Below are 27,586 nucleotides of genomic sequence, written 5' to 3' on the forward strand. Positions count from 1 at the left end.
CTGTCCACTCTATATCTTTCTCTACCCAGCACTTAATCTCTTTTTTACAACAAATAAAAACTAAATTCTTGAACCAATTTTAGAATAATAATGAAGACATTTACCTCGCCAGCAAAGAAGATTGTTCCTTGAATGTCTTCAGCTATAACATCATAAGCCTCACCACTGCCACCTGTCTTTACAAAACTATATGCCATCTGGATCCAGGGATCTTTGTTCCATCGTGTAACGAAGTACTTTACTGGGTCTGGAACTTCCTGAATTATCAAGGAAATAAGTTATGCAGTATAATGGTGAGAGTTTATAGGAACCTCCAGTGAAGAATTATATTTGTTAAAATGCTTAACCTAATGTTTGAAATATTCAGGGTATACTCATGCAGCTTTGAACTTAGGAAATTTGAGAGTCTGCATAATACAAGGGTTGTAATGCTGCATACAGCTATATTTGGAGAAGAAACTCTTCTTCCCCCAGACGATATGCTTTGTATATTCTTCTGAACAGGTACAAGAAGCATCAGTTTACTAGTGATAACCTCAGGGTCAACATTACTATGCACAAAACTTTCTGCAACCAAGAGACTAAAGATCAACTTTGTGAAATAATGCTGAGATTTCTACAATAGTGGGGTACATCTTAGAAAGGACTCCTGGTGCAGCTTGTCTTTATAAACTGTAGTAACTGGTCCACCATGAAAGAAGTTTTACAGATAAGTTCTTCTGGTTGTATAAGATGGGGAGAAAACAATCAGACTGGCATGGAGACCAAATATTAATTTGCCACCTGTAAGTTCTTGAGAGGTCAGAATAGCAAGTAGGTGAACTTTTAATATGAATATAATTTGTTATAACAGCTGCTCACTCAAGTATATTTTCTGAGGAACAACTGAAAACTCAGGATTTCTTTAAGTGAATCACTTAAAAGTTAGCTATCAGTGTTATTTCTGTTGAGGCCATTAGCCTCATCCTTGCTGGTGTCTGCCAGCTTCATTAAAATCTCTCCCATCTCAGGGGTGGGGGGCTGGAAGTAAGCATGGACTCTGTATGCACCAACTATAAGGAAGGGCTCACACAAAGCATTAGAGCCACCAATGTACATCATGCATTACACAACACCTGAACTGCGTGACTAATTCAGACTAGAAAGCTCCAAACAAGATCCAAATTTCAAAATAATACAAATATGACAAAACAGTGGCAACATTTGTTTTACTCAAAGTTTACTCAACTCAAAGAATCCAGAGGTCGGTTTAGCCACTACTGGCTTGGCTACACTTGCGAGTTACAGTGCAATGAAGACTCCCCGGGCACACTAGCTCACTACCCATCCACACTGGCAAGGCACGTAGAGCGCTCTGACTCTGTAGCTACAGCGCTGCTGGTACTGCACCTCGGCGAGTGGAATAACCGTTTGCTGCGCCCTCGCTGGAGTGTTGTGGCACCAGTGTGAACGAGGTGTTGCTTTACTGCGCTCTGATCAGCCTCCAGAAATGGCTCATAATCCCCTTAAGTCAAGTGGCCACTTTTGTCATTGTTTTTGAATCGGCTGTAGGAATGCGGAAATGCCCGTTGAAAGCTGTTTCTGACAGCCGGCTGCTTATCTCCTCCGAGGCAAAGCAACCATTACTGCGGAATGCTGTGTGTGTGAGAGAGAGAGGGGCGGCGGAGGGAGAGGGGTCTGCTGCTTTCTGAACTTACAAGACAGCATGCTGACATGCTCTCAGCCCCGCCCACCAAACCCACTCTCTCTCCCCCCACATAGCCACAACACACTCCACCCCACCCCCCACATTTGAAAAGCACGTTATCACTTGCATGCTGGGATAGCTGCCCATAACGCACTGTGCCCAGTGCCAATGCAAGTGCTGCAAATATGGCCTCGCCAGTGCGCTTGAAGCTGTCAGTGTGGACAGACTGCAGGGCTTTCCCCTACTGCGCTCTACGAAGGTGGGTTTAACTCAAAGCGCTCTACATCTGCAAGTGTAGCCATGCCCTCAGTCTTCCTTAGCATCCAGCTATTAAAAATCAGAGCCACTCTAGAATATCGTGAGAGGAAAGTTCAGCCCTCCAGGGTTGGGTGCAAATGGTATTGCTAAGTAATGATCTCCTGCTTCCCCAGAATTGGCAAATAGTGTTTATAATAAATGTAGATATTAGTTATTATCTCAAAGGTGACCTGCTAAGAAAGAGAGAGCAAAGAGGACTTGTACCCAACAGATATACAAGGAAGGCGTGCCTCTTTTGTGTGTGTGGGGAGGTGGGGGTTTATTCTGCTTGGTTTTCACATCAGAAAGCCAGCTCTTGACTAGCCTATACAACTTTCTGTATGGATGGTGAACTAGTGGGATGATAACATCGGAAAGATCAAGGACATGACACCTGATTAACTGAGAAGCGATTTTTACTCAGACTGTTTAAACTTTGTTTGGTTTTTCTTAATGCCTCTAACCAAAACATGTGGAAGAAAAACTTCCATTTGGTTTACATTTTACCAACCCTACTTCTTCAATTCAGGCCCATGATAGCTCCCAATTTCCCTTTCTGTGATCACAGAAGATCAGACTTGACAATCCTGATATTTCTCAGACAAAAGACAGGCAGAAAAACACACACATACACATGTTTCAGACCTTCTTTATACATCATAGAGAAGTAATAAAAGGGCGCAAACTTTTTGTTTCTTTGCAGGTCCCTCTTTAAATCTCTGGCAAGTTAATTCTTCTTTGACGGAAACAGACTTCTCTTACCTGCTCCTTAAACAGTTCTCGAAGTACAGTCATGCACAGTTGTAGTACTTGTTTGTCATCTAAATTCTTAATGGTTGTCACAGCATCTCCAGTAACTACTGACATTAGAACACTATATTTACCCTAGAATCAAAACATTAACATTTGATATCATTTCAGAAATACTAACCATGTCTAGAAAGTCACTTAAATTACTACTGTCCCCAACAGACAGTCAGTGGGGAAAATTAACTTTTTTTTTGGACCAAGTCAGTTATGATCCCAAAGAAAGTTCATCCTCTGTAGTTTTTACTCTCAGATATGAAAAAACTAGAAGTCAGAGGATAATATAGAACTTTATTAGATAGAGTTAGTCCTTTTTAGAATAGTGCAGAATTAACTGGAACACATATATTTGTCAGCCTAAATAATACACAAAGGATGTTAACATGCTTACATTCATGCATAAAAGTCACATTTTCAGTGCCAGATCTGATCTCCTGTTCAATGCTAACGCTCCACTGCCAACTTCAAGAGACGGAAACAAGAAGAGGCCCCACTAGGATGCTAGTCATTACGGGTCTGAGACAAAGCCCACTGAAGTCCACGGAAGTCTTTATATTTACTTGACCGGGGTTTGGCTCAGGCACCAAATGTTCTGCTCTAAAACAGCTGTGGTCCTGCTTACCTGTTACCACAAAACTCAGCTATCAGGAGTTTCAAAAGTGAAAGAGCAGTGGCTACAGAATATCGCAGAAGGCCTCATCTCGCTCACAGTGTGCCATTCCTCCCTCTCCTCTTTATGGGGCAATTAACCTACCATCATTACTAACCTAGAGAACAATTTGCTACATAAGAATTACTCCAGAAGCTCCTATTTATCCTCAAAAACCCCCTCCACCAGCACACTGAATCTTTCTGCAGGAGTAACTTCTCAAATACTGGCAGGTGCCTTTTCTAAAGGTCAGCCAGGAACACATGATTACAGGACATTGTCTTCATAGGGTCTCTTGGAAAAGCCAGCAAGTTACAGAAAGCTCTTTACTTGTTCACAAAAAGTAGTAGATAAAAGGGCAAGGTACACTGAGAGTAAAAGGGGAGGGGGTAGACATGCTGTCAAACCACAGGCTGGAGTTGGTATCAAAATCCATAGCTTTGAACTGACCTTACAGCCTTATTATTGTTATGGGTGAAGCCAATCTGACTGCAGTGGTGTCAGCCTACGGGTCCAATCTACGAGCCTGATTCTCTATCCCCCTCACTGGTTTAAAATGATTACACAAGATGTAGGGAAAACAGAGAACCAAGACTTATGTTCCTAAGATGAAAACTGAATTCCTCATTCTTTCTACACCATTCATTACAACAATCTGTATTCAAATTCCATAGACTTGGCTGTGGAACAGCACTTCAGTATATATCACCCCAGTGCCTTTATCTGGCTCAAGAAGCCCAAATCTTTCAGACCTAAAACAAGGACAGCCTAGTTGCATAAGGATCGCTCTGCAGCCAGTCTTGAAAAGTGTCTCCTACTTACTACAAAGCAATGCTTTAAAAAGAGTCTTGTCAATTCACAATCTGTTCTTCTCCTACAGAAAAATACCGGTCCCATTTTTCTAATAGCAAGGGAGCAAACAGCAAAGAAAACCTCCATTATTGCACTTGGGTTTCAAACTGAAATTTGTAAGAGACAATTGAAAATACTGACATTCCACCATATACAGCATATGGTACCTGTGGATCCATGTCATAGAAGACACTGAAGAGCCCACGTTTGCTGGAACTAGGTGGAACGTGACCAAAAAAATCAGCTCCTTGAATTTTGCTGTCCCAGAATCTATAAGGAAACTGCAAGGCAACCTAGAGAGAGAGAAAAGATTCAGTCAGAGAGAATTTCACATTACAGAATTTGTAACCTGCCTCGTACCTCCGTATTTAAAACGTTTCTCTCTCTCTCTTTCCCCTCAACCTCAGGTACCCAAATATGCTAGGTAGGATATTTGGGTCTTTTTCTTTATCAAGAAAGAAGAGTGGTATAAAACTTTTGCTATCTCAGATTAAAAAAGCACAAATCTGAGTAATGTTGGTAATCCATTTGGCTACAGAAAACCTTGGGCAAGATACTGTGCTCTTATGAGGCACTACACAGAACTCATAGCCCAGAGGGATGGTTGCCCTGTAGGGTGCAGCAATGCCTGGAAGTTCTGCAATGCTGTGTGCCCTTGGCACAGTCGTCCTGCCAGCCCCACCCCCAGCACACAAGGATTGGTGAATGTGAAGGGAACCTCAGAGATAGTTTTACGCACTAGTGGGGGAAGGGAGAATCCTCCCCAGGGCAAATACGGGGCTTTTAGTGTCTCTTTATGCCACTCTGGCCCTTTTGCCTGACAAAGGAACTGGAGTGGGTGGATATCACCCCTTATGTCTGTTAGACTTAGTACTCTACCATACACATTGTTCAAATATAGGCAAAAAGTTTAAAGACCAGCAGTGATTTTCTACAAAATAATTTGTTTAAAAAAACATGGTTAAATTAGGATGGAAAACGAAAGGGAAAGAAAAATGTATATATAGGATCCAGATACCATTTTGCTCTTCTATGCTTGATTTATTTATTTAAATGTATGTTGTGCAGGTTAAAAAAAAATTAAGAAAGTAAATATCACAATACACATACCCAGGCATACCCACAGCAGCTCTATGCTTATAGCATGAAAGTAAATTATGCTACAGGATGCAAGTCAGAATCATCCTACTAAGAGGCTCAAAGCACTTGATGCTCATTTTCTTTCCCATAAGTAAAAAGTAATTTTAATTAATTATGTACCTTCTCAATGACTCCTGCTCCCAAACTGTTAATGGCTTTCATTTTTCTTTCTGGCAGTGGTGGATTAAACTGAATGGCATTTTTCTGAAGAAGGGCCAGTGGCACAGTAACCAAAACCTATGGAAGAATAAAGAATCATGATCACAACAATAGCAAAAGCTTTACAAAGCATTAAGACTAATCTCTCATTGAAAGTACCCATTGTTCTTAAAAAGAAAAGGAGGACTTGTGGCACCTTAGAGACTAACAAATTTATTAGAGCATAAGCTTTCGTGAGCTACAGCTCACTTCATCGGACTGCATGCATCCAATGAAGTGAGCTGTAGCTCACAAAAGCTTATGCTCTAATAAATTTGCTAGTCTCTAAGGCGCCACAAGCCCTCCTTTTCTTTTTGCGGATACAGACTAACACGGCTGTTACTCTGAAACTCATTGTTCTTGTAACAGAACAAAGATGAGGAGGCACAATTCTCCCAGGGCAACTCGGGGTTAATGTCTACTGTCACTGCACATTAATGGCAGCCATGTCACACATTCAGGGGAGAACAGACTCCTCAGTACAGTGGTTCTCAAGATGTAGTCTGGAGAGTGACTTACAACACAGTGTTGAACTATGCTAACAGTAAAAACAACGAGGAGTCTTTGGGGCACCTTAGAGACTAACCAATTTATGGTTTTACCCCATGAAAGCTTATGCCCAAATAAATTGGTTAGTCTCTAAGGTGCCACAAGGACTCCTCGTTGTTTTTGCTCACAGAGACTAACACAGCTACCCCTCTGAAACCTGTCACTATGCTAACAGTAGTAATGCTTCCTGATAGTTATAGTTCTAGAGTTTCCAAGTGGCTTTTTCGATTACTTTTCTCTACACCCTGCACAACAGCTTCATGTCTTATTCTTCTGGGCTTTTCTGTGGTGTAAATTCAGCCTTGATCAAAGCACACGCCCTCAAAATTTGAGAAGAAGCAAGCCTGGGCAGATTAGAGCAGTTGGAGCGATAGGAAATGAGGGGAGAGTCAGTAGTAAAGTGTAAAGTCCTATTCCCAGAGAAAGGGAGTAAAAAGGCTAGATATATATGTATCTGGGTGAAATATAAATGTAAAAATAGGAGGGAGGTTGGAGTGGGGAATGTAACCAAACAGCTGTCACTAAAGCAAGCTGATTTTCATCTGGTCTCTTTTATATTGTCCTAATACTGACATCAGAATATTAGATTGACTCTTACAAATAGTTATTTAAGTCTAAATAAAAATATACTACTCTTACTAGTGCATTATGAAATATCAGTGTTATTAAAACAACCATCAAAATAAGCAAACAGAGGACGCTTCATCAGCCGTTAATCTTAGATATTTTTAAAACTGTGTGTTTCACTTATTTGCAAAATTCAGGTAATTCTGAATAGGTCATTTGTTCAAATGAGCGAGTTTCCACAGTATATATAAATTAGCATTCCAAACTTAAACATGCCCAGTGAAAAACGGTCACTATATTAACCAAACATGGGTCACTGAACAATTAAGTTGTAAAAATATACAGATTTTATTTTTAACCTCTAAAGAATCTATGATCTAAATATAGATAAACTTGAAACATACTTGTTACCTTTTGTGCTGTCCACACAGTTCCATCTGCTGTAGTGACCTGGACTTCTTCCCCAGAATAGTCTATACTGTGTACCTGGTTTGCAAAGGGAAAGTAATGGTGATACACCAAAAATTCTATGAAATTATACAGTCCACATTCAGAGGATAGCAAATTATTACAAGTCTATAAACGTCACTTCCGGATACGTTAGCTCCCGTATTTGATGCAGAAGAGCACGTTAATCAGAAAAACTAGCCACTGTGGAAAAAGGGAACCTGAAACAGTTGTTCACTGTTCAAATGAAGCAATTCATAATATGATAAGGAGGAGAACTATGTTATACACAGTTCTCTCAAGATTATCCCTGCGTTCCCAGAAATGGTAAGGGTAGAAGTCAAACAGTTTATTAGTACGAATGCTAACGCTAAGGAGTCTGATACATGAAAGAAGGGAAAATATATGTTTTTAAAGTCAAGTTAGTTACAAACGTGACTTTTTCAAGAACAAACTTTATGTACTTGCTAAATATTATGATTAGCTTAGTCAGACATTTTAGACCGGGGTGGGTAAACTTTTTGGGCCAAGGGCCACATCTGGCTGGGGAAATTGTATGCAGGGCTGGGGCAGGGGGTTGGGGTGCAGCATGCGGGGTGCAGCAGGGGGCTCAGGGCAGGGAGTTGGGGTGCGGGGTGCAGCAGGGGGCTCAGGGCAGGGGATTGGGGTGCAGGAGGGGTGCGAGGTGCAGGCAGAGAGTTGGGGGGCGGGGGGCAGGGTGCAGGAGGGGTTCGGGCTCCGGCCCATCACCACTTACCTAAAGCACAGAGCTTCGCGCGCTGCCCTTGCCATGCCTCCAGGTACTTCCCCCAAAGTTCCTATTGGTCACGGTTCCTTGTTCCTGGCCAATGAGAGCTGGGGAGGCGGTGCTTGGAGGCAAGGGCAATGCACAGAGCCCTCTGCCCCCACACCCCCAGCGCCCCAGGGATGTGGTGCCGGCCACTTCTGAGAGCGGCGCAGGGCCTGCTGCACCATGGGGGGCAATCCTGCGGGCAGATCCAAAGCCCTGAGGGGCTGGATCTGGCCCGTGGGCCATAGTTTGCCCAACCCTGTTTTAGACTATGCCTCTAGGATGCAGATATCCAACTACATTTCCAGTATCACAGGTTTGCTATAAATAGAATCACTTGCTAACAATTGAGATGAAATCTAAACAACACTGAAATTATATAGAAATAATTAAAAAATAAAGCTTCTTCCTGTTCCGTCACATCGAAAAAAGTTATAGTTATCTCAAAACCAGATTTGTTTGTGGAATATGAAGAGATGCTTGTATGCTTCAAAGCTAATACTCTCTCATTACCTTCACTGCGGGACAACCTTGACTGGACAACAGGGAATGAGAGAACCCCAGAGCATACGTACAGCAGGATGTGAGGTGCCTCCCTTCAATACCTTCTTCAGTCCTCTGCTTAATCACTGGCTGGGCAAAGCCAGCCGATTGATTGCCAGGTGCTCCTCTTCCCCCATTTAAACTAGCCTAGGCATTTCAAAAGCCTCTTTATCTCCAGTTAGTTCCTCCCCACCCCTCCCGCCTGCTCCCTCCCTCCCTCTCCTTGGTTGTAGCTTAGGAGCTGTGCCTCTTATGATGATGCGAGTCTGACCAATCCCCTGACACCATCACTTTACAACTCACCGGAAGCTTAAGTCGAATGTCAACACCTTCAGCCAGTTTATCTATGATGGTAGAATACCCTGGCGTTAAAAGGGTGTGATCTCCAGCAAACTGGGCAAAAAATTCATTGTGGTCCCATGAGCGTGCAGATACCTGTGGACAGAATACAACAGGTTGTGTCTACCTGTCGGGAGACAACATGTAAGCTTTATAAAAGCCATACATGTAGAGGAAGCCAAAGTGGTTTCTTCCATACCAGGGGATCAGATGCCAGCAAATTTTTTATTTAAATGAGGCTACGCTATGCAAATCGTCTAATTAAGCAAAATGACACAATCTGGATAGGTTACTAGGCGATACCCTACTGAGAACATCATTTGGCACAGTGCAAGAGCAGCACTGTGAAAAAGATTGGTGTATAGGCATAAAACATTTTAGATACTAGTAAAAGGTGTTTTCCGACCGAAACAAGGGTATACAGCTATCCAATCTCTCAAATGATTAGATGCTACAGTGTTATTATACCGGTAAGGGTTTTTAAGCATTAACACTCAGATAACAGAATATAAAGAAAAGGAGTACTTGTGGCACCTTAGAGACTAACACATTTATTTGAGCATAAGCTTTCGTGAGCTACAGCTCACTTCATCGGACGCATACAGTGGAAAATATAGTGGGGAGATTTTATATACACAGAGAACATGAAACAATTGGTGTTACCATACAGACTGTAACAAGTGTGATCAGGAAAGGTGAGCAATTACCAGCAGGAGAGCGTGGGGTGGGCGTGGGGAACCTTTTGGAGTGATAATCAAGGTGGGCCATTTCCAGCAGTTTACAAGAACATTAGGAGGGAAATAAACAAGGGGAAATAGTTTTACTTTGTGTAATGACACATCCACTCCCAGTCTTTATTCAAGCCTAATGTAATGGTGTCCAGTTTGCAAATTAATTCCAATTCAGCAGTCTCTCGTTGGAGTCTGTTTTTCAAGTTTTTTATGTTGAAGAATTGCCACTTTTAGGTCTGTAATCGAGTGACCAAAGAGATTGAAGTGTTCTCCCACTGGTTTTTGAATGTTGTAATTCTTGACGTCTGATTTGTGTCCATTTATTCTTTTACGTAGAGACTGTCCGATTTGGCCAATGTACATGGCAGAGGGGCATTGCTGGCACCTGATGGCATATATCACATTGATAGATGTGCAGGTGAACGAGCCTCTGATAGTGTGGTTGATGTGATTAGGCCCTATGATGGTGTCCCCTGAATAGATATGTGGACACAGTTGGCAGTGGGCTTTGTTGCAAGGATAGGTTCCTGGGTTAGTGTTTTTGTTGTGTGGTTGCTGGTGAGTATTTGCTGCAGGTTGGGGGGCTGTCTGTAAGCGAGGACTGGCCTGCCTGCAGAGTGAAAGGCTAAACAGAATGCAAGTGTGCGATTCTAAAAACCACTCATATCAAAGATGCTTGAAAGATGCTTGAAATGGCAAACTTTGTCCTAAGAGAGGTAATGAATAAATCTCTGGGGTTTGCTTTTAAGGTCAGTGGATTGGTGCCACTACAAAGTTAACAAGCATGATTACATGAGATTTAAAAACACAGGGTGAAATTGTTGACTCCTTTGAAGTCAACAGCAAAACTCCCAAAACATATGGCTGAAAAATACTAGGGGGAGGGAAAGAGGTATGAAATGGTTCTCAGCAAACTGGACAGGAAGTAAAAGTAAACGTACGTCATCCATTGGGTTCCCATTGAAAATGAAAGTATTCTACTACTAAAAGAATAAAAATATAATGCAGCAGCTATGTTAATTATTATCACTTTTAATATCACAATAAAGTAGAACCTCAGTTATGAACGCCAGAGTTAAGAACTGATCAGTCGACCACACACCTCATTTGGAACCGAAGTACACAATCAGGCAGCAGCACAGACAAAACAAAACAAAAAAACCAAATACAGTACAGTACTGTGTTATATGTAAACTACTAAAAAAATAAAGGGAAAGCAGCATTTTTCTTCTGCATTGTAAAGTTTCAAAGCTGTATTAACTCAATGTTCAGTTGTAAACTTTTGAAAGAACCACAACGTTTTGTTCAGTTACGAACAACCTCCATTCCTAAGATGTTCATAACCCTGAGGTTCTATTGTATTCTCAGGTGCTACAGATAATTTGTCCAATAATATTTCACAGCAACTAATACAACACTAGAAAACTGACTACTGCAGGTAAAATGATACATGTAAATACATATGTGCATCACATACACTATATTGCCAGTACAACACAGCAGTGTTCCCTCTAATTTTTTACGTCCATGTGCGGAATGAATTTTATTATGTGCATCAATATGGGGCAGAGGTTTGGGGTGTGAGGGGATGAGGGCTCTGGCTGGGGGTGCGGGCTCTGGGTGGGGCTCAGGTAGAGGGTTGGGGTGTGGGAGGATGAGGGCTCTGGGGATGAGGGATTCGGGGTGCAGGCTGTCCCCAGGCTGCAGTGGGGAGAGAACAGACTCCCCCCAACCCTCTCTCGCTGCAGCAGCTCGGGGCCGGGGGAGAGGAGTCTCTCCCCCGGCTGCAGCAGCTCCAGCGTGGATGGGCCAGGCTGGGGGAGGGGCTCCTTTCCCCCAGCCGCAGCAAGTCTGTGGCAGATCCATGCTGAGGCTGGTGGGGAGGGGCGCTTCTCCCCGCTGGTCCCAGCACGGACCTGCAGCGGCCAGCGGGGAGGGCCATGGCTTAGAGGGACCTTAGCATCACAGTGAAATTTGCATTCTGTGATCACCACTTGCAGTAATCATTTGGGTATGTAGATCAAAAGCTACTTTTCAAAACCCAGTTTCCACTATAGCAGAGGAATTTACCTCACATTTTGCAGTGACCACTTGGGTGTAAGGTTCAAACTGGAGGTGAATTTCTTTGAGAGGGGAGTGCTATTATCTCAGTTTTAGTGATGAGAACTGAGGCACAGAGAAGTTACCCAGGAGGTCTGAGGTGGAGCAGGGAACTGAACTCCTTGTTTCCTAAATTCCAGGATAGTGCCCTAGACATTAGATTATCCTTCCCTTCTCTCTATTTCTAAGTTACATCACATATTTAATCAATCATGCACTCACCTGATGGAGGTCACTGCCACAGGCGTACTCCAAGTTACTGAGGTGGAACTGTAGTACCTTTTCCTCCAGATCACTGAACTGGATACCTGACTCCTGAATAAAAGCCTTATAGATCTCCTGTATCTTCTCTGTACAGGAACAGATTTACAATAAAAATGTAAAATAGATGATCGCAGTTCATTGTTCTCTGACTCTCACAAGTTTGCAAGTTAGCTATTAATACTCATCCAAATTTACTTCTTATGTCGTGAAAAAGCTGCTACAGAATATATGCCAGCAAGATCTCTCTCATGTGATCAGATGAAACCCTAAATTTGAGTTCAGATTAAAATAAATTTGATTTCAGACACAGATCTCAAGGGAGTGTATGTTTCCCAAGAACTGCTCTCAAAAAGAGAGAGTAGACGTTACTGTCAACCTCAGAAAAAAATCTGGTTAAAAATAGGAGCCATGTGGGATAACCAACATAGACAGCAGAGAAATTCATTGTTCAGCTATCATCAGTACAACATGCTGCAGTGATGTGGTTTAAATGACACTCATTCCCCAAGGCTAATTCATCCAAAATAAATAAATAAATAGAAAACCCCAAAACAAACAGAAAACAACAACTCATGAATACTACTCCGAATGCCACCTTCTATAGCATTCTGTGTAATTTTCACTATAGCAAAAGATTTGAGAGCCTTGGGGCCTGATTCAAAGCTCACTGAAGCCAATGGATTCTCTTCATTGTTTTCCAGTGGGCTTTGGATCAGGCCCTTACTCTGTGTGTACTCATCATAGAAAAAAAGAGCAGAACTATATTCTGAAAATGTAATTAAAAAAATAAAATCACAGCTGCCCTGACCGTCTCTATCCAACCGAAACTGCTTAGGGTATGTCTACACTGCAATTAGACACCCGCGGCTGGCCTATGCCAGCTGTCTTGGGTTCGTGCTAAGGGGCTGTTTAGCTGCAGTGTAGACATTCAAGATCGGGCTGGAGCCCGTACTCTAGGACCCCATGATGTAGGAAGGTCCCAGAGGTTGGCTCAACGTCTACACCACAATTAAAAATCCCATTAACTTGAGCCCCATGAGCCCAAGTCAGCTGGCACGGATCAGTCGTGGGTGTGTAACTGCAGTGTAGACATACCCTTAGAGACAAACTAGTGGTAGTACCAAAGCCAAGGACAAGTATATTAAAAATGGCCAAACTATGAAAACAACTGATCTAATCTCCTATGTTACTATCAATGTAGGGAAAAAAAAATCACCCTTCAAATGAGATATGGTATGGCCTACAACTCGAGGGTGAAATCCTGGCTCCACTGAATTCAGTGACAAAGCTCCCATTTACTTCAATGGAGCCTCGAAGTTTAAGGCCAACCATACATACAAATATTCAGAATCCCCAAATTATGTACAAAATGAAAGGCAAATTAGCATAAAAGCCCCCTTATTTTTATGGCTATGAAAACTGTCAACACCTCTGGTGTCCAGGACAACTCCTCCCTTACCTCCAAGAGGGACATCTTGATGTTGGGTCTTATCTTTTCTCCATTCTGAGACAACATCCAGGATGGCATTGAAATGAAAGTCCATGCGCTTATCTATAGTAGGGTCAGTTATCCTTCCACCTTCTTGGATCAAATCACATCTCTCCCCTAGTTTGTGCATTTTAATACCAAGCTTCAAAAGAAAGTTAAAAATGAATAAGCGTAAAATTTCTATGGGGAAAACTTCACTTTCTAAGCTACTCAAGTACATATTAAAAAGAAGGGTAAATCCTTAGGAATAAGGCACTGTTGCTAACATGGAGTTTTTGCACACTTTAAACAACTGGTAAGGTTAGACATGAATCTCAACCTCTTAAAATAATACAAAAATTTAGTTCTGAATGGAACTTGAAACTCAGCAGTTAAACCAAGCCTATGACTTTTAAGCAACAATACATCAAAGGCAGTACAAAAATCCAAAGATTAGGAAATGGTAAAACTAAAGAGTCGCACACTTTGTTGCTTCTGTAGGCAGAGTGCACTGCACACAGCAGGAGCTCCTTCTGTTCCTCAACATACACCCCACAAACTCTGTGTCCCACCCTTCCATCCCACTCTATTTCAGAGACTCACAGCAACCTCTTGGCCCCTTCCCTCATGCCAGGGGCTCCGTGTGTCCTCCATGCTGCTGAGTCTGCCAACCAGAAGCCAGGGGCTCCGTGTGTCCACCATTTTCCCCTTCCAGTTTTCACCAATATCAATATGGTTTTGCCCATAGAGGACTAAAACATTCCCTGAATGTTCTGGAATTGATCAGATGTTCAATAATTCAATAATTATTGCATTATAGACAGAAAGACAGACAGAGATGCCATTGAGTTGAGTGTTAAACCTTGCTTTGCTTGGCCAATATTTTTTTTTAAAGTCAGAGTAAAGAGTTCACATGTTTCACAGAGTCCAAGTGAAACAGTTACTTGGAGATGTAGCACAAATTCTTTTCAATGCACTTTTACCTAATCAGAGATATGGCCTAAGATTTCCCCATTTTACCCACTTATCCTGTGAGACCCTGGGCTGCTTCCCACTGCACGTCTCTTTTCAAAATACAGATCTATTTTTTAAAAAGTAAAAAATACCCTAAATAAATGATCACACACTATTACTCAACATATGAGCTCCCTCTGGGTATTCAGAGGCCATCCTTTTCTAATTAAAATAAGGTTTTGCTATTTCCCCCATTATTCTTCCCAGTGCCATAGAGCACTGGATAGTTGCAGGAAAATGAGCTGGATTTTCTCCTGGCTCTGGGTCTCCAGAAGACTAGTTTGCTAAGTTCCACTTGCAAAAACTCAGTCTGGGATCTGAACATAAAGCTGCCTTGGAGTTTGCAATGCTGGCAGTGAGAAAACACCTCTTTACTGGTAGCCTGTGTGGATTTCATCTGGAAGTCACTGAGAGACAGTATCCAGGAATCCCCACAATGCCATAAAACCACACATTAAGGTCAGTTGGGGCTTATAGTTGAAAACTATTGCCAACTCCAGTATAAGGGCTTATCTCTACTACAACCACCAAGCTGCTGGGGACTCTTACAACATTATCCGCAGTTGCAGGCAAAAACCATGGCTTCTTCTTGCAGGTGGTGCCTAGCCATTTTTATTTTAGCTATATGCCTGACACCGTGCTAACACCCTGCTCTGTCCAAGGTTGTAGCACTAATCAAAGACATGGTTACCATACAGATGTCACTTACAAGACAGAATTATGTTTTAATCACACCAACCATGTCATAAATTGGGTCACCAGATGTGGTTGTTATTGCAATACAGATGGGCCCTAACGTTCTCAAACTTGATAAACTCTTATGCTTTTCAGACTGACCATTTCTCCATATATGGATTAGTACTACTAAGGATTGTTATGAAAGTGATGTTTTTCTATGGAGGTCAATTTGGTTGCTACGAGTTAGAATAGCATTTCATCAGAATCTCTTGTTCTAACCCATTAAGTTGAGAACTTTCTCTATTAACTTGGTTCACCTAAGAGATGGACTACAGATACTTTGAGCAGAACATCTCTGAGCTAGTTATTTCTTCACCTCCTTTCCTGAATTAGTGTGGACAATAATTTCATTTGAATTGTGTACTGCAAGATCTTAAATTAAAAATTTGTACTCTGAAAACACTTTTGTCTTTTGCTTCATTTATAGTTAAAACGTGGCATAGATCCAACTTAATTGTATTTAAAGAGCCATTCAAGACAATAAATACATATATAGTACTCTGTCTGAAAGGTAGTACTTGAAACTAAGGATTTTTCCTATTCTTTAGAATTCATATAGAACTTAAATGTACCAGAGAAATAATTACAATCATAAATAAGAGCAGCCTTACCACAAGGAATTCTATTGTGAGGGAGCATTTGGTTTGTTTGGTTGTTTTTTTAAGATGACTAATGTTAAAACGGAGATATTTTAAAGAAACAAATTATTTTAAGGTTAGCTCAGTCATTACTCTGATTATAAGAGGCTGACCCACCTAATTCCTGGAAGGAAACTTTTATATTCAGAAATATTAACTCATGTGGAGCAAAACCACGGCACTCACACATATATACATGCCTACATGGCTTTGTAATTAGTCCATTTTCACTGACAATAATGCATAACCATTGCAGGGAAGAAACCCACTTGCTCACACATTAGTGCTATCGGGTTGTTGACACAGCCATTGACAATCTGTGCTCCTTTTCCTACGGTGACTCCTTTGAAAGTCTTATCGTCCCACACACGCCCGCCAATTCTGTCTTTTGCTTCTAGCACAATGACCTGTAACACAAACATAGCTTAGGAAGCTGTCAGAGAAGATATTTTAAAAACACTTATCTAGGCTCCAGGATAAAGACAAAATTAAGCTGCTTAGTTATGTTATTGAGCTTAATACTTTACTTTGTTGATAAATGGACACTAATGGAGCAGACCTTCCATTCATGTTTCTCAAATTGTCATTTAAAGGTTACTTTAAAGAGATACATACACACTCACACAGTTATAAAACAAAGGCTCATTTACACTTTAGCCAAAATTAATACCTTAATAAAACTAGGCTTAAGCATATTATCATTTGCTTTTTTCAACATCTACAAGGTGAAAAAACTTCCAATTTTTCAGCTTTAGGGAAAGGTGCTCCAGTTGTCCAAGTTAATATATGTTGACCTTTTGCTGCTTCTTTTAAAATACATTTAATGTACATTTCACATACTGAAAATAAATATTTTCTAAAGCGATAAGCAATATTTTCAATTAAAACTGTTTTTGCTGTTTGATATTAATATAATTCATTGCAAGATACATTTCTGCATGACTGAAACAATGCAGCTGAAGGACAACATGCATTCCGTGATTCAACAATCATGGAATGGGCTGAAAATGAGGCAGAATTCCAGCCTTCTGGATTGTGATGCTGTGTATAAGAAAGTTGACCATTTATATCACTGTTTCAGAGTAGCAGCCATGTTAGTCTGTATCCGCAAAAAGAAAAGGAGGATTTGTGGCACCTTAGAGACTAACCAATTTATTGGCGCATAAGCTTTCGTGAGCTACAGCTCACTTCATCGGATGCATACTGTGGAAAGTGCAGAAGATCTTTTTATACACACAAAGCATGAAAAAATACCTCCCCCCCCACCCCGCTCTCCTGCTGGTAATAGCTTATCTAAAGTGATCACTGTCCTTACAATGTGTATGATAATCAAGTTGGGCCATTTCCAGCACAAATCCAGGTTTTCTCTCCCCCCGGGGGAGGTATTTTTTCATGCTTTGTGTGTATAAAAAGATCTTCTACACTTTCCACAGTATGCATCCGATGAAGTGAGCTGTAGCTCATGAAAGCTTATGCTCAAATAAATTGGTTAGTCTCTAAGGTGCCACAAGTCCTCCTTTTCTTTTTGCGAATACAGACTAACACGGCTGTTACTCTGAAACCTTTCTTTTTGTTGTTACTCTGTTACACAATTTCCATAAGTCTTGCACAAAGTGTATCATGTAAGGTGTCAATGGAAAAGTTACAAGCTATTGAATATGATTATCTTGATTAAATCCACATTTGATCTTTGTGTCTAAAGTTATGAATATTGGTTATGTATTTGCATCTCCAATATGTGTTTTGTTCCTGGGTGACACCCTCCAGATAGATTTACATCAGGGCTAGACAGCTATGTGTTGATGGCCATTAAGGACACTCAGCTCACAATGGGTCATTGAAGAAATTCATCCTGCCCAGTAAGCCTTTCCTGTGGACACCTCAGAAACAATATGGCAAATAGCTGCATGAGTCAGCAAAGCATGCGAGCACATGTGATAATGACGTGACCTGGACTCCATCTTGGGACCAAACATTTCTATGCACCTGGCAAAGAATATAAAAAGACACCTGAGACACCTCCATGTTGCCTCTTTGCTGCTCTAATTCCCTGGACTGTGGATTTACAACTAAAAGGAATATCTTGAACTCTGGACTGAGGCCCTTCCAATCTTTTGGAAGTTACCAGAGAGACTTTTGCAAGCCAGCAGTCTTTTCCATCACTGCTACGAACCTGACATAAGGACTTTGCAATGGTAACCTTTATACCTCTCTTTTCTTTTATTAATAAATCTTTAGTTCATTTACTAAGGATTGACTGACAGCATGATATTTGGGTAGGATCTCAGATACATCCTGATGTGGGGTAAGTGTCTGATCCTTTGGGATCAGTAAGAACCTCACATATGGTGAAATAGGTTTTCAATAACCTCTAACTATATTAGACTTGGTTGTCTGGATGGGAGCCACGGGCTGGAATGCCCAAAGGGGACTGTGTTTGGCTTCCAGTTAACCAGTGTGGTACTGCAGAAGCTTTTTTGTTACTGGCTTGGGGAATCTAATTATAGAGTAAACCACCAGCTTTGGGGATGGTCTGCCCTATTTCTTGCAGTCTGCCCTGAGCGTTGAACTTCTCAGTGTGGCCCATCCAGGAATCTGATCACGAGGATTTTCAAAAGAAATCGAGAAGCGAGGTGCTCAACTCCCATTCAATCTCCAATCCTGCAAACATTTACACCTGGAAGTATTTCCCCTGATTTTAATGGGACTACTGATGTGTGCAAAGTATTGCAGAATCAAGATGACTGGGGGAGAGGGATACAATCAAATGTATGCAATTTATGTACACTTGTTTATTATAAATAGATCACGTCAATTATTTTTAATTCTGGTAAAGTTAATTTAATAAACAAGAGTTAATTTTTCCCTTATTATTTACTTTATTACATTATTACAACCCCTAAGAACTGCAGTCAAGGATCAGGGTCCCTCTGTTCTGGACACTGTTCTCATATGTCATTTTTTAAAATAGTATGTAAAATATGTACTAAATGTACTGCTGTTTTGCTTTGTTGTTTGACCTGAACTAAAACAACCAACAGATATTACCTCACCTAATTAAACCTGAGATTTTGTACATTTATTGTGCTGTTCTATGGAGGCATCTGTATTAGGAATATTATTTTTCCATTACTGAAGGACAGGTTTCTATGTAGTAGGAGGTCTGCTGTTTTTAAGTGTTGAATAAAGATATTTATCCTAAAGCTTCTTACCTTAATTCCAAAGTTGTGCAGTTGTCTTGCAGCTGCTAATCCTGCTGGACCAGCCCCAACAATAATGACAGATTTCTTTTTTGTTTTTAAAAAGAGAGAGAGAGAAGGAAAGTAGCAAATGTTCTTACAGAAGAAATCAGTTGGTGCAAAACCAAAAATCAATCATTGCACATTATGGGTGAAATCTGTGCTCCCACTGATTTCAGTGGGGTGGGATCATGCCTGTGTACTCTAAAATAGTCAATGATAACTTTGAAAGGCATGATTTGTTAGGGTTCATTTAGTGTCAGCGGAAGGCCAGTTATTGCTTTGGGGATACTAACTGGTTTATTTGAGGCCTTTAAAAGCATTTGTCTCAATTTACTTCGACTAAAACAGTGCTGATAAAAAGTCAAGCAAGTTAAGTGACCTAGATCAGACGCACCATGTATCTTGTAAGCATCTTTGATCACAAAAGGCATTAAATAACGAAAACTAGTTTAAAATATACACACACACTTTTCATTTACATGTAGCATAAAATTGTACTTGGCGTATCTCCTAGAAATACAGACATTACAGCACATATTCATTTCTGATCTACATTTCAGTGTTGTGTCACACAAATTGATAGCCCGATACAAGCACTCTTTGATCACAGTTCTTGAAGGGGGGGTAGGGGGGGAGGGGAATGAATCAGCATTCATGTCATGCTCCCTGTGAGCACCTGGTCCGGCCAGGGAAGCTAATGATCAAACCAGCAGACCAAATTCGGTGATGAATCCTGGTCATGTGCACCTGAGGCACGTTGCGCATACACTAAGACAACGACAGTTCTTGAAAGCCATGTTTTCTAGCGTGGGTAAACAGGGTTGAATTGCTATGCTAGGATGTGGAGGAAAGCAGAGTGTATACCATGGGTTTATAAAACAGGTCACAAAGTAGTTCATCCCTGTCCATAATAGCCACGGAAACCATAGGCCTGATGTGTCCACGGAAGTCAATGGGAGTCAACACTTTGCTACCAAGAACTAAGCTAGGTTTAAACATGATCCTGGCTAATATGGTTGGAATTACAGATTGAAACAAGAGCCCAAATGTGAAAACAGAAATTAAGCAGCAGCATATTCTATCTACTAATTAATGAGAATATTATGGTTACCTACATTGTGGTATTCTTTGGGAAGAAGATGTTGGTCAGGACTGACTGACAAAATCCCTGTATTAATCAGCCCTTTTCTTGCCATAAAATAAAGTATCCTCTCCATCTCTTGCACACAGCGAATACGCACAAGCCCCCGCACAATGATGCGATGAGTACATTTGTGAGGGGTCAGAGCTTCCTGCATTTAGGGAAACAAAAACAAAATAAAGACGTGTTCATACAAAATGTTCCATGCTTTCCCATGTTTAAAACACATTTCAATCGTAATTCAGATGCTGAAGCCTAACCTCTAATCAAACAGGTTACTAAGAGAGATTAACAAAGAGTAAAGGTCAATTTTGTGTCCCAGCCAACTGCAGGGAGAGAACTCTAGACCATTTGATCCTTCCAATTCTCCCAAAACCAAACAGAGTGAATTAACACAGAACAAACGAGATAAGAGTACAACGGACCTCAGCTACATCCATGCCTGCCAAGTACATTTAGATATCGCAGCGATGCTAGATAGTCAAGCTTTTCCACTGAATGTCCTGTGGATCCACACAGTAGAGGTTTGTACAAGTTGTATGCTACTCCAGCCAAAATAAAAACAGGATCATATTCAAAAATTTGTATTAAGAGACCCAAGTCGAGAAGTCTTAGTTTTGAGAAAACCAATAGGGCTTCTGATCTCATTTATACTACTATAAATCAGGAGTAACTCCAGTGAAGTCAACTGAGTTAAATCAGTATAAACAAAGAGAGAATCAAGCCCACAACCATGTCTGCGGTCACTTGTGCCCCTGCAGATATACTAGAAGGTGGCTGTGAGACTCCTATTCACTACATGGTGTTTGTGTTGCAAATAACATGCTCAATCTGGACTAAGTTTCTAAACTGCTAGAAGCTTTGATATTCTACTTTTCCTCCTTAGTCATCCTCAGCTGTAGTTTTGCCATAAGCCTGTTCTCACGCTTACCCAGGTGTCAGTACTTACCTAACATTCACATAAACAAAAAGTACTGAAGTGCCCTAAAAAGCCATTTAGAAATATTCTGAAGTTTCCCTTTACCAAGCTTGTACAGGGCTTTCATCTTAAAGTTGGAGTGTTTCAAAAACATTTGAAGATCACTTTAAAGGAAGTTTCTTGGCATTATTAAGTATAAGTAATTTTTTGTTTAGTGCTGGTTGTTTTGTTTTGTTTTTTTTACAATTTTTAAAAGTGCAATTACTGTGTCTAATGAAGATTCTTCATAGAACACAGACTCCACGAGGGCTCTTCTGCCTATACTTCTTGGAGGCAGTGCCTTAGAGCACATTATTTGTAAATATAAAACTATACCATTAACTCTCAGCCTTGCTTACTTTGCAATTTGTGTACCACAAAGACAGGATGAGGTTTCTCAAAGCTAGGTACATGGTAGGATCTCGTGAATATTCTGGGAACTCATAGAGCTCATCTAATTCCATGACATCTGGTCTCACACAGAGTGCTTTACCACATTCATTGGGCTGGTAGAAGGGCTGGAAGTATCTATTCATCCCTGAAATGGAATAAAGACAGGCCGTGAATCAGTCATACTCTGCTGTATCTACTAGTCAGTTCCTGGCCAGTCTAAGATTATACACTGAGCATGCCCAATGACCATCCTCGGGGTGGTAGTGAGGAAGTCCTCAAACCTCTGGCAACTCTAAGGATTGTCCCAAGTTTTCACTGCTTTATTCCCTCCTCCACCCTCCAAGTCCTGCAATGCAGACATTGTTTTTCCAGCTGAAGAGATCTGGACCTATCCAGGTTAGAGTGGTTTTTTGGCTCTCTGGGTAACACACCCAGGTGGGACAAATGGATGCAGTAGAAAGAATCCAGGCCAATAGATGTTCTAGTCTAACATTCAGAAAATTCTTTGTTCTCTCTGAAATAAAACATCCTCTTGAAATGCAGAATACATTGAAGAAGAGTAAGTTGCTAGACAGTCTCTGACATCAGCAATTCTGAGTACATGAATTTTAGAACTATCACAGACAGCTAATATGAAAATAAACTCTTTATTCATAAATGATTGAAACCCTTGTGTTTTCTGAATTGTTGCTAATAATGATCTTTTACATTTCTAAAGCACCATTTTATCCAAGAATCTCAAAGCACTTTACAAACATTAATGATGTAAGCCTCACAGAAATGCTGTCAAGTTTCTAATCTTATAGAGAGATGAAGTGATTTGCAAAGGTCACATGGAAAAATCTATATCAGAGTTGGGACCAGAACCCAGATTTCTTGTCTCAGCACCACACAGCATTAACCTCAAGACCATCCTTCAACCTAATGTGCAGTATAATGATTCAGTTAAAGTAACTGAACATGTAACATTCAAGAAAAGGACACAAATCTTTGCAGAGCTGCGTCATGTAAACAGACCACCAGTTTTCAAAATGTGGGTCACGACCCTGTTTTAACGGGGTCACCATGATTGGCTTGGACTTGCTGGGGCCCGGGGCCGAAGCCTGAGTGCCACCTCCTGTGGCTAAAACTGAAGCCCAAGGACTTTAGCCCTGGGCTGTGGGGCTCAGGGTACATGCCCCCTGCCTGGGGCTGTAGCCCTTGGGCTTCAGTTTTGATCCCCCTGCCTGGGGGGAGAGGGCTTTGGCCTTGGCCCTCCATCCAGGGCAGGTTCAGGCTTTGGTCCCCGCTCCTGGGGTCATGTAGTAATTTTTGTTATCAGAAGGGGGTCGCAGTACAAGGAAGTTTGAGAATCCCTGAAATAGACACACGAACAGCCCTTACCAGCTACATTAGGTGCACTCTTTATGTGCTCTAACTTCACAGCGTTGGATTCACCAAGTAATCGGTTAGTGCTGGTACAGGAGGGACTCATGCCTACGCAGTCTGGATAGTATGCAGACAGCAAAGGAGCTGCCACACTGTCTTTAAGCAAAGGAGGGAGGATGAGCATGGAGTACCACCAATGGTCTGAAACTTCAGCAACTCTCTGGATGGAGGAGAGAAGGCAGAAGAGAACAAGCATCAATACTCTGAACACATTTGACTTGGTTTTTCCATTTTACCCCTCAAAACTCAGACCTGAGAGCACTAAAAGCACCAGCCTCAGAGACAAGACAGTTTAAATCACACAGACATTTTTCTTCCCTTTCTCTCCCTCTTGTGCCTGACTTAGAAAGCGTGAACTGTTGCCATGTGCATCAGAAATGAATCTGCCAAGAGCCACAACACAGCATCCATTTTGCAAGCTAAAAAAAGGAGACATACTTCAGCACTTCATCCAGACTAGGCATTTTTAATTGTTTCTGATTCAAGACAGCTGAATTTAGGAAACTTAAGAGGCTCATGGCAATACATAATTGATCAGTTTCATTTACATTCTTCCCTCCCTGCAACAATGAACCTTGTCTTGCAGATCTATAGTTACAATGCAAAACAAATACAGATCAAAAAGCTTAAATATGTAGGCAAGCTTACACAAGCGTTAACAAGAATTAACCTGAACAAACTGTGTGGCATAAAGGAACTGTTCATACACTTGCCAACTTTGGCTTATAGCACATGATGTTGTGCAGAGAAACTGCAATGCACTGTCATGCCATTCGTGATGGCATCCCAATCTAACCAAAATATAACGCCACACTTCAAAACAGTCAAACCTTTGTAATAATTGTGAAAAATTACAGTTTAGTTTTTCACATAGTACGAAGACAATTTACGAAACAGGACACTAGCCTGAAAGAAAATGGAGGACCCCCCACACACACAAAAAAAAAACAGGGAATTTTCTGCCTAAATCTGGATGGTTAGTGCAGGTACTGTATGCCATTTTTGCCCGATTAGATCCCAGAATCAGGAGCAGACCTAGAATCAGGGCCTTAAGTCAGAGACTATGAAAACCACACCAACATTTATACTAAGAGGGAAGAAAGATTAGAAGATTGAAGTGTCAGCCCTTCCCCATTATTAAAATGGATCCTTCTCCAGATGAGGCACAGGCCATCTCAATTCCTGAGGCTGAAATGCACACATGCCAAAAGACAACGCTGCAGTTGTGATCTCTGGCCAAGAAAGGGGAAAAAACCACCTACCCCATTCCCAATTTTTCATCCCACTTTTACACTATAGAGCAAATGAACCGTCATGTACAGACAACTCACCAGATCCTCAGGCATGGAACACTGGTCCGAGCCCTCAATCTGAAAGAGAAATTTAACTATCTAAAGCCACACACGAATATTACATAAAAGAAGCAAACAGTCTCTGGTACAACTCCTTTAGACTTAAAAATGTATTTTTTTAAAAAAGAGTGCTCTATTTTAAGCTTTCATGGCACAGATAACTAAAATACTACCATATGGTAATTATTTTTTTACAGTACATAATATTAAAAAATACTAAAAAGCCAAACACCACAGATAAAGTTCCTGGCTGACTGAACCAAATGGCCTTGGCTATCTAATGATCCCACATTAACATATACATAGCTGGGGGGTTGAGTGGAAACAGAGGAGTTTCGGCTTACACTGCATTTCAGTGCTCAACAATACAGATACATGCGTATGTGAAGAGGCAAGTATCTGCAGCATTGCATAAACATTCAATAAAATCATTTCCTGTACATGCACAGTATACTACTTTCATATGTCTACTAAAGGCACTTGTCCACAATGAGCACTATGTCAATTGCAAGTTGTTTGTTTGAATAGCAATTTCAGAGACATCTAAAAGTGTCTCTGCAAGTGAAAAAAGTGTTTCACGTTAAAATTCCACAAAACAAAACACAGCCAGATGTAATTTTATCAGATATTCCAGGAAGATTCCATGAGAAAATTCTCTTGTCCAAAGAATTAAAGGGTGAACTCCTGGTCCCATTGACATGAATAGCGCCAGAACTTCACCTTAAATGTCTGAAAACAAACGCGCGACAGAAGTCCTTCCTCAACCATAACTCTAGGGCTGCTAGTAAGATACTACAATGGCTTTTAGGAGTTCACTATCTTCCTATTAAATCTTAATCCTTTCATTTCAGTTGTCAAGCACAGATGCACATTAAAAAACTAAAAAAAAAAAAAAAAAGGACCATTGGACATTTCAGATGTTTTGACTAGTAAAAGAAAAAATCAAACCAAAAAAGGAATTGGAAAGGCATATACATTTTGGAAGCAGCAACTTTTGTGGAGACTGATCTCTTAGCATTTTGAAACATGATTTTACAACTAATTGCATGAGCATTTCTACAAATGATGTTTTGGATATTGCACTTTCATCACTTTCCTGAGGGAAACATTTAAATTGCTGTAGAATACAAACTATACAGCTCCTACGATCATCAACTCATCATTCTAACAAATATAAATGTTAAAAGAAAAAAAAAAGCCAAGTTAATGACTGTAACAAGAGAACCACCTTAACTGCAGCTTAAGTAGGGACAAACAGTGTTGCTTTTACCTTAGTAGAATTGTTCAGTTTCATACCACATCGGTACGTTTTTGCTATTTGTGATGTAAGCTGAATTTCCTTTGTCAGCTGACGCCATTTCCCACACTCTGGTTTTGTGCACTGCACCTAGAAGTAAAAAAACGAACATGTTTTAACTTGAGCTTGATCTATAATCAGAGTCAATTACATGATGCAGCAAACACCGGCAAAGGAATGTGATAGGAAATCTACTTTGGGACTATAACTAATGGGTAGGTAAGAAGGAAGATGCAAGGGAGTTATTAAATACATTATTCACATAAGGTGAAATTCGCCCTCATGCAGAGGACCAGTACAAAGGTTATACACAGTTTAAGCCTACTTACTCCCTATGGGTTTGATGCAGATGGCCAGGACAAGGCCTATGAGCCACCTAAGCCCACAGGGCGTAAATAAGACTTAAGCTGCGCATAGACTTTGTACTGGTCTTCTGCATGAGGGTGAATTTCACTCATAGGACTTAATTCCACGATGTATTGAACACACAATTCCCACTTATTTCATTGGGATTTGGAAGTATGCAGTATGTCTCAGGATTAAATCTGTATTGTCCATTGCTGCCTGAACTCTCCCTTCCATTCCACTCCCATCCAGTGAAGGTGTACTCCCTTCCCGTCCATTTTACTTACCTTCCGCTCCCTTATGGCTGGTTTTCTCCCTCTCTCTCTATTTTCCCTAGTGCTACCATCCTCTTCGCCATCACCACCTGCCCACTCCTGACATCTGCTTCCACCTGAACTACATCCTAAATGCTTCCTGCTGCCTCAGTAATTAGACTGACAAACAGAGTACTGCATAGAGAGCACTTAGCCAAGGATTGGGAAAGATTTCTGACAGTGGAGATACTGATCAGGATTGTTATCTGGAGTCTGCTTTATCCCGCCTCCCTAATACAAGAAATCCTCCTAGAGTCCCAGAGCAGAACCTGCTACTTGATCTTCAAACACTAGAAACTACTCAAAACACACACACCCCACTATATTCCTTACCCAGTAAGGAAGTTGTTGATCAGCCATGAAAGCTTTAGGACTGGGCTCACTTTTACCATTACTGGTCCAAATCCTTTTCCAAGCAGTGTATTTCTCATAACCATCTTTATGACTAAGAAGAAAGTTAAAGTAAATGGCAAGCAGTTAGCAAGTGGGCTGGTCCAGTCTATTTTAAAGAACAATACTTATTCCAAAAAATCACGTTTAAAAAGAGAGAGACAGACACACACACATAAGGCTGAGGATAGCACTTTTTTAAAGACACAAATGCGATAGCAATCAGGGAAGTGTGTAGGCCTACATTTCCTTTCGATAATAAATACAGGGGCTAATATGCAAGGTTGAGGTGAACTACAGCTCAGCATATAACTGCCATATTAGTCTTTCTAGTCAGTAAACTTCAAGCATCAAATTCTTTGACTGATTTGGGATACTTTGAATCTGAAAGGCACTTTGTAAAACTAAATTCCTACCACCCTCATCTAGATTTACTCAAGTTAAAATTGGGCTTGCTTATAATTAGGCTTGACAGAATTCAAGTCTATTTTTTGTGGTAATTTTGACAGATAATATCAATGTTTATTAAGTACTTTTTTCTATTTTTATTGGTTATAAATTTTCACAGTTGTGGGAAATTATAGGATGGTTAGACAATGACAATAGACACAGATTTAAAAAAGTTAAAGCTTTATAAAACTGTTGACAATTTGTGTTTTAACATCTCATGTCAAAATATACAAAATAAATATCCTTAAACCAAACTCTAACAAGTTCTCAAGCAGCATGAGCCTTACTCTGCTTATCTGTAAATTTTGACTCCCATTGACACAAACAGTTATTCATCCATTTGTGTGTGTATGGTGAAATTGACATTTACTAACACTTACAGATAAAAATCTAATTCTTCCAAGCCTACAGCGTACCTTTAAAAATAAGGAAGATCTTGAGTTATTTTCCGAAAGAAC

General features: G+C 40.7%; 1 protein-coding gene across 7 annotated transcripts in view; it reads right to left on the reverse strand.

Moving 5' to 3' along the window:
* Positions 1-27,586, reverse strand: part of KDM1B (lysine demethylase 1B) — a 45,852-nt gene that overhangs the window by 9,181 nt on the left and 9,085 nt on the right. For 6 of the 7 annotated variants that reach the window (XR_012157309.1, XM_073331905.1, XM_073331906.1 and 3 more), the window contains 16 exons: positions 26,622-26,733; positions 25,603-25,719; positions 24,312-24,350; positions 22,936-23,140; positions 21,519-21,697; positions 20,176-20,352; positions 19,031-19,105; positions 16,088-16,225; positions 13,420-13,591; positions 11,919-12,046; positions 8,830-8,961; positions 7,158-7,232; positions 5,553-5,669; positions 4,460-4,585; positions 2,747-2,869; positions 105-257 (listed from right to left, as the gene is read on the reverse strand). Coding sequence is in view for 6 of the 7 variants with exons in the window: in XM_073331905.1 (XP_073188006.1) it covers positions 105-257; positions 2,747-2,869; positions 4,460-4,585; positions 5,553-5,669; positions 7,158-7,232; positions 8,830-8,961; positions 11,919-12,046; positions 13,420-13,591; positions 16,088-16,225; positions 19,031-19,105; positions 20,176-20,352; positions 21,519-21,697; positions 22,936-23,140; positions 24,312-24,350; positions 25,603-25,719; positions 26,622-26,733 (2,068 nt within the window). In the remaining variant the exon portion in view is untranslated. The remainder of the gene's footprint in view (positions 1-104; positions 258-2,746; positions 2,870-4,459; positions 4,586-5,552; positions 5,670-7,157; positions 7,233-8,829; positions 8,962-11,918; positions 12,047-13,419; positions 13,592-16,087; positions 16,226-19,030; positions 19,106-20,175; positions 20,353-21,518; positions 21,698-22,935; positions 23,141-24,311; positions 24,351-25,602; positions 25,720-26,621; positions 26,734-27,586) is intronic. The other variant, XM_073331909.1, reaches the window with a different exon arrangement.

The sequence above is a fragment of the Lepidochelys kempii genome, chromosome 2 (genome assembly GCF_965140265.1).
Source record: "Lepidochelys kempii isolate rLepKem1 chromosome 2, rLepKem1.hap2, whole genome shotgun sequence".
NCBI lineage: Eukaryota > Metazoa > Chordata > Testudines > Cheloniidae > Lepidochelys > Lepidochelys kempii.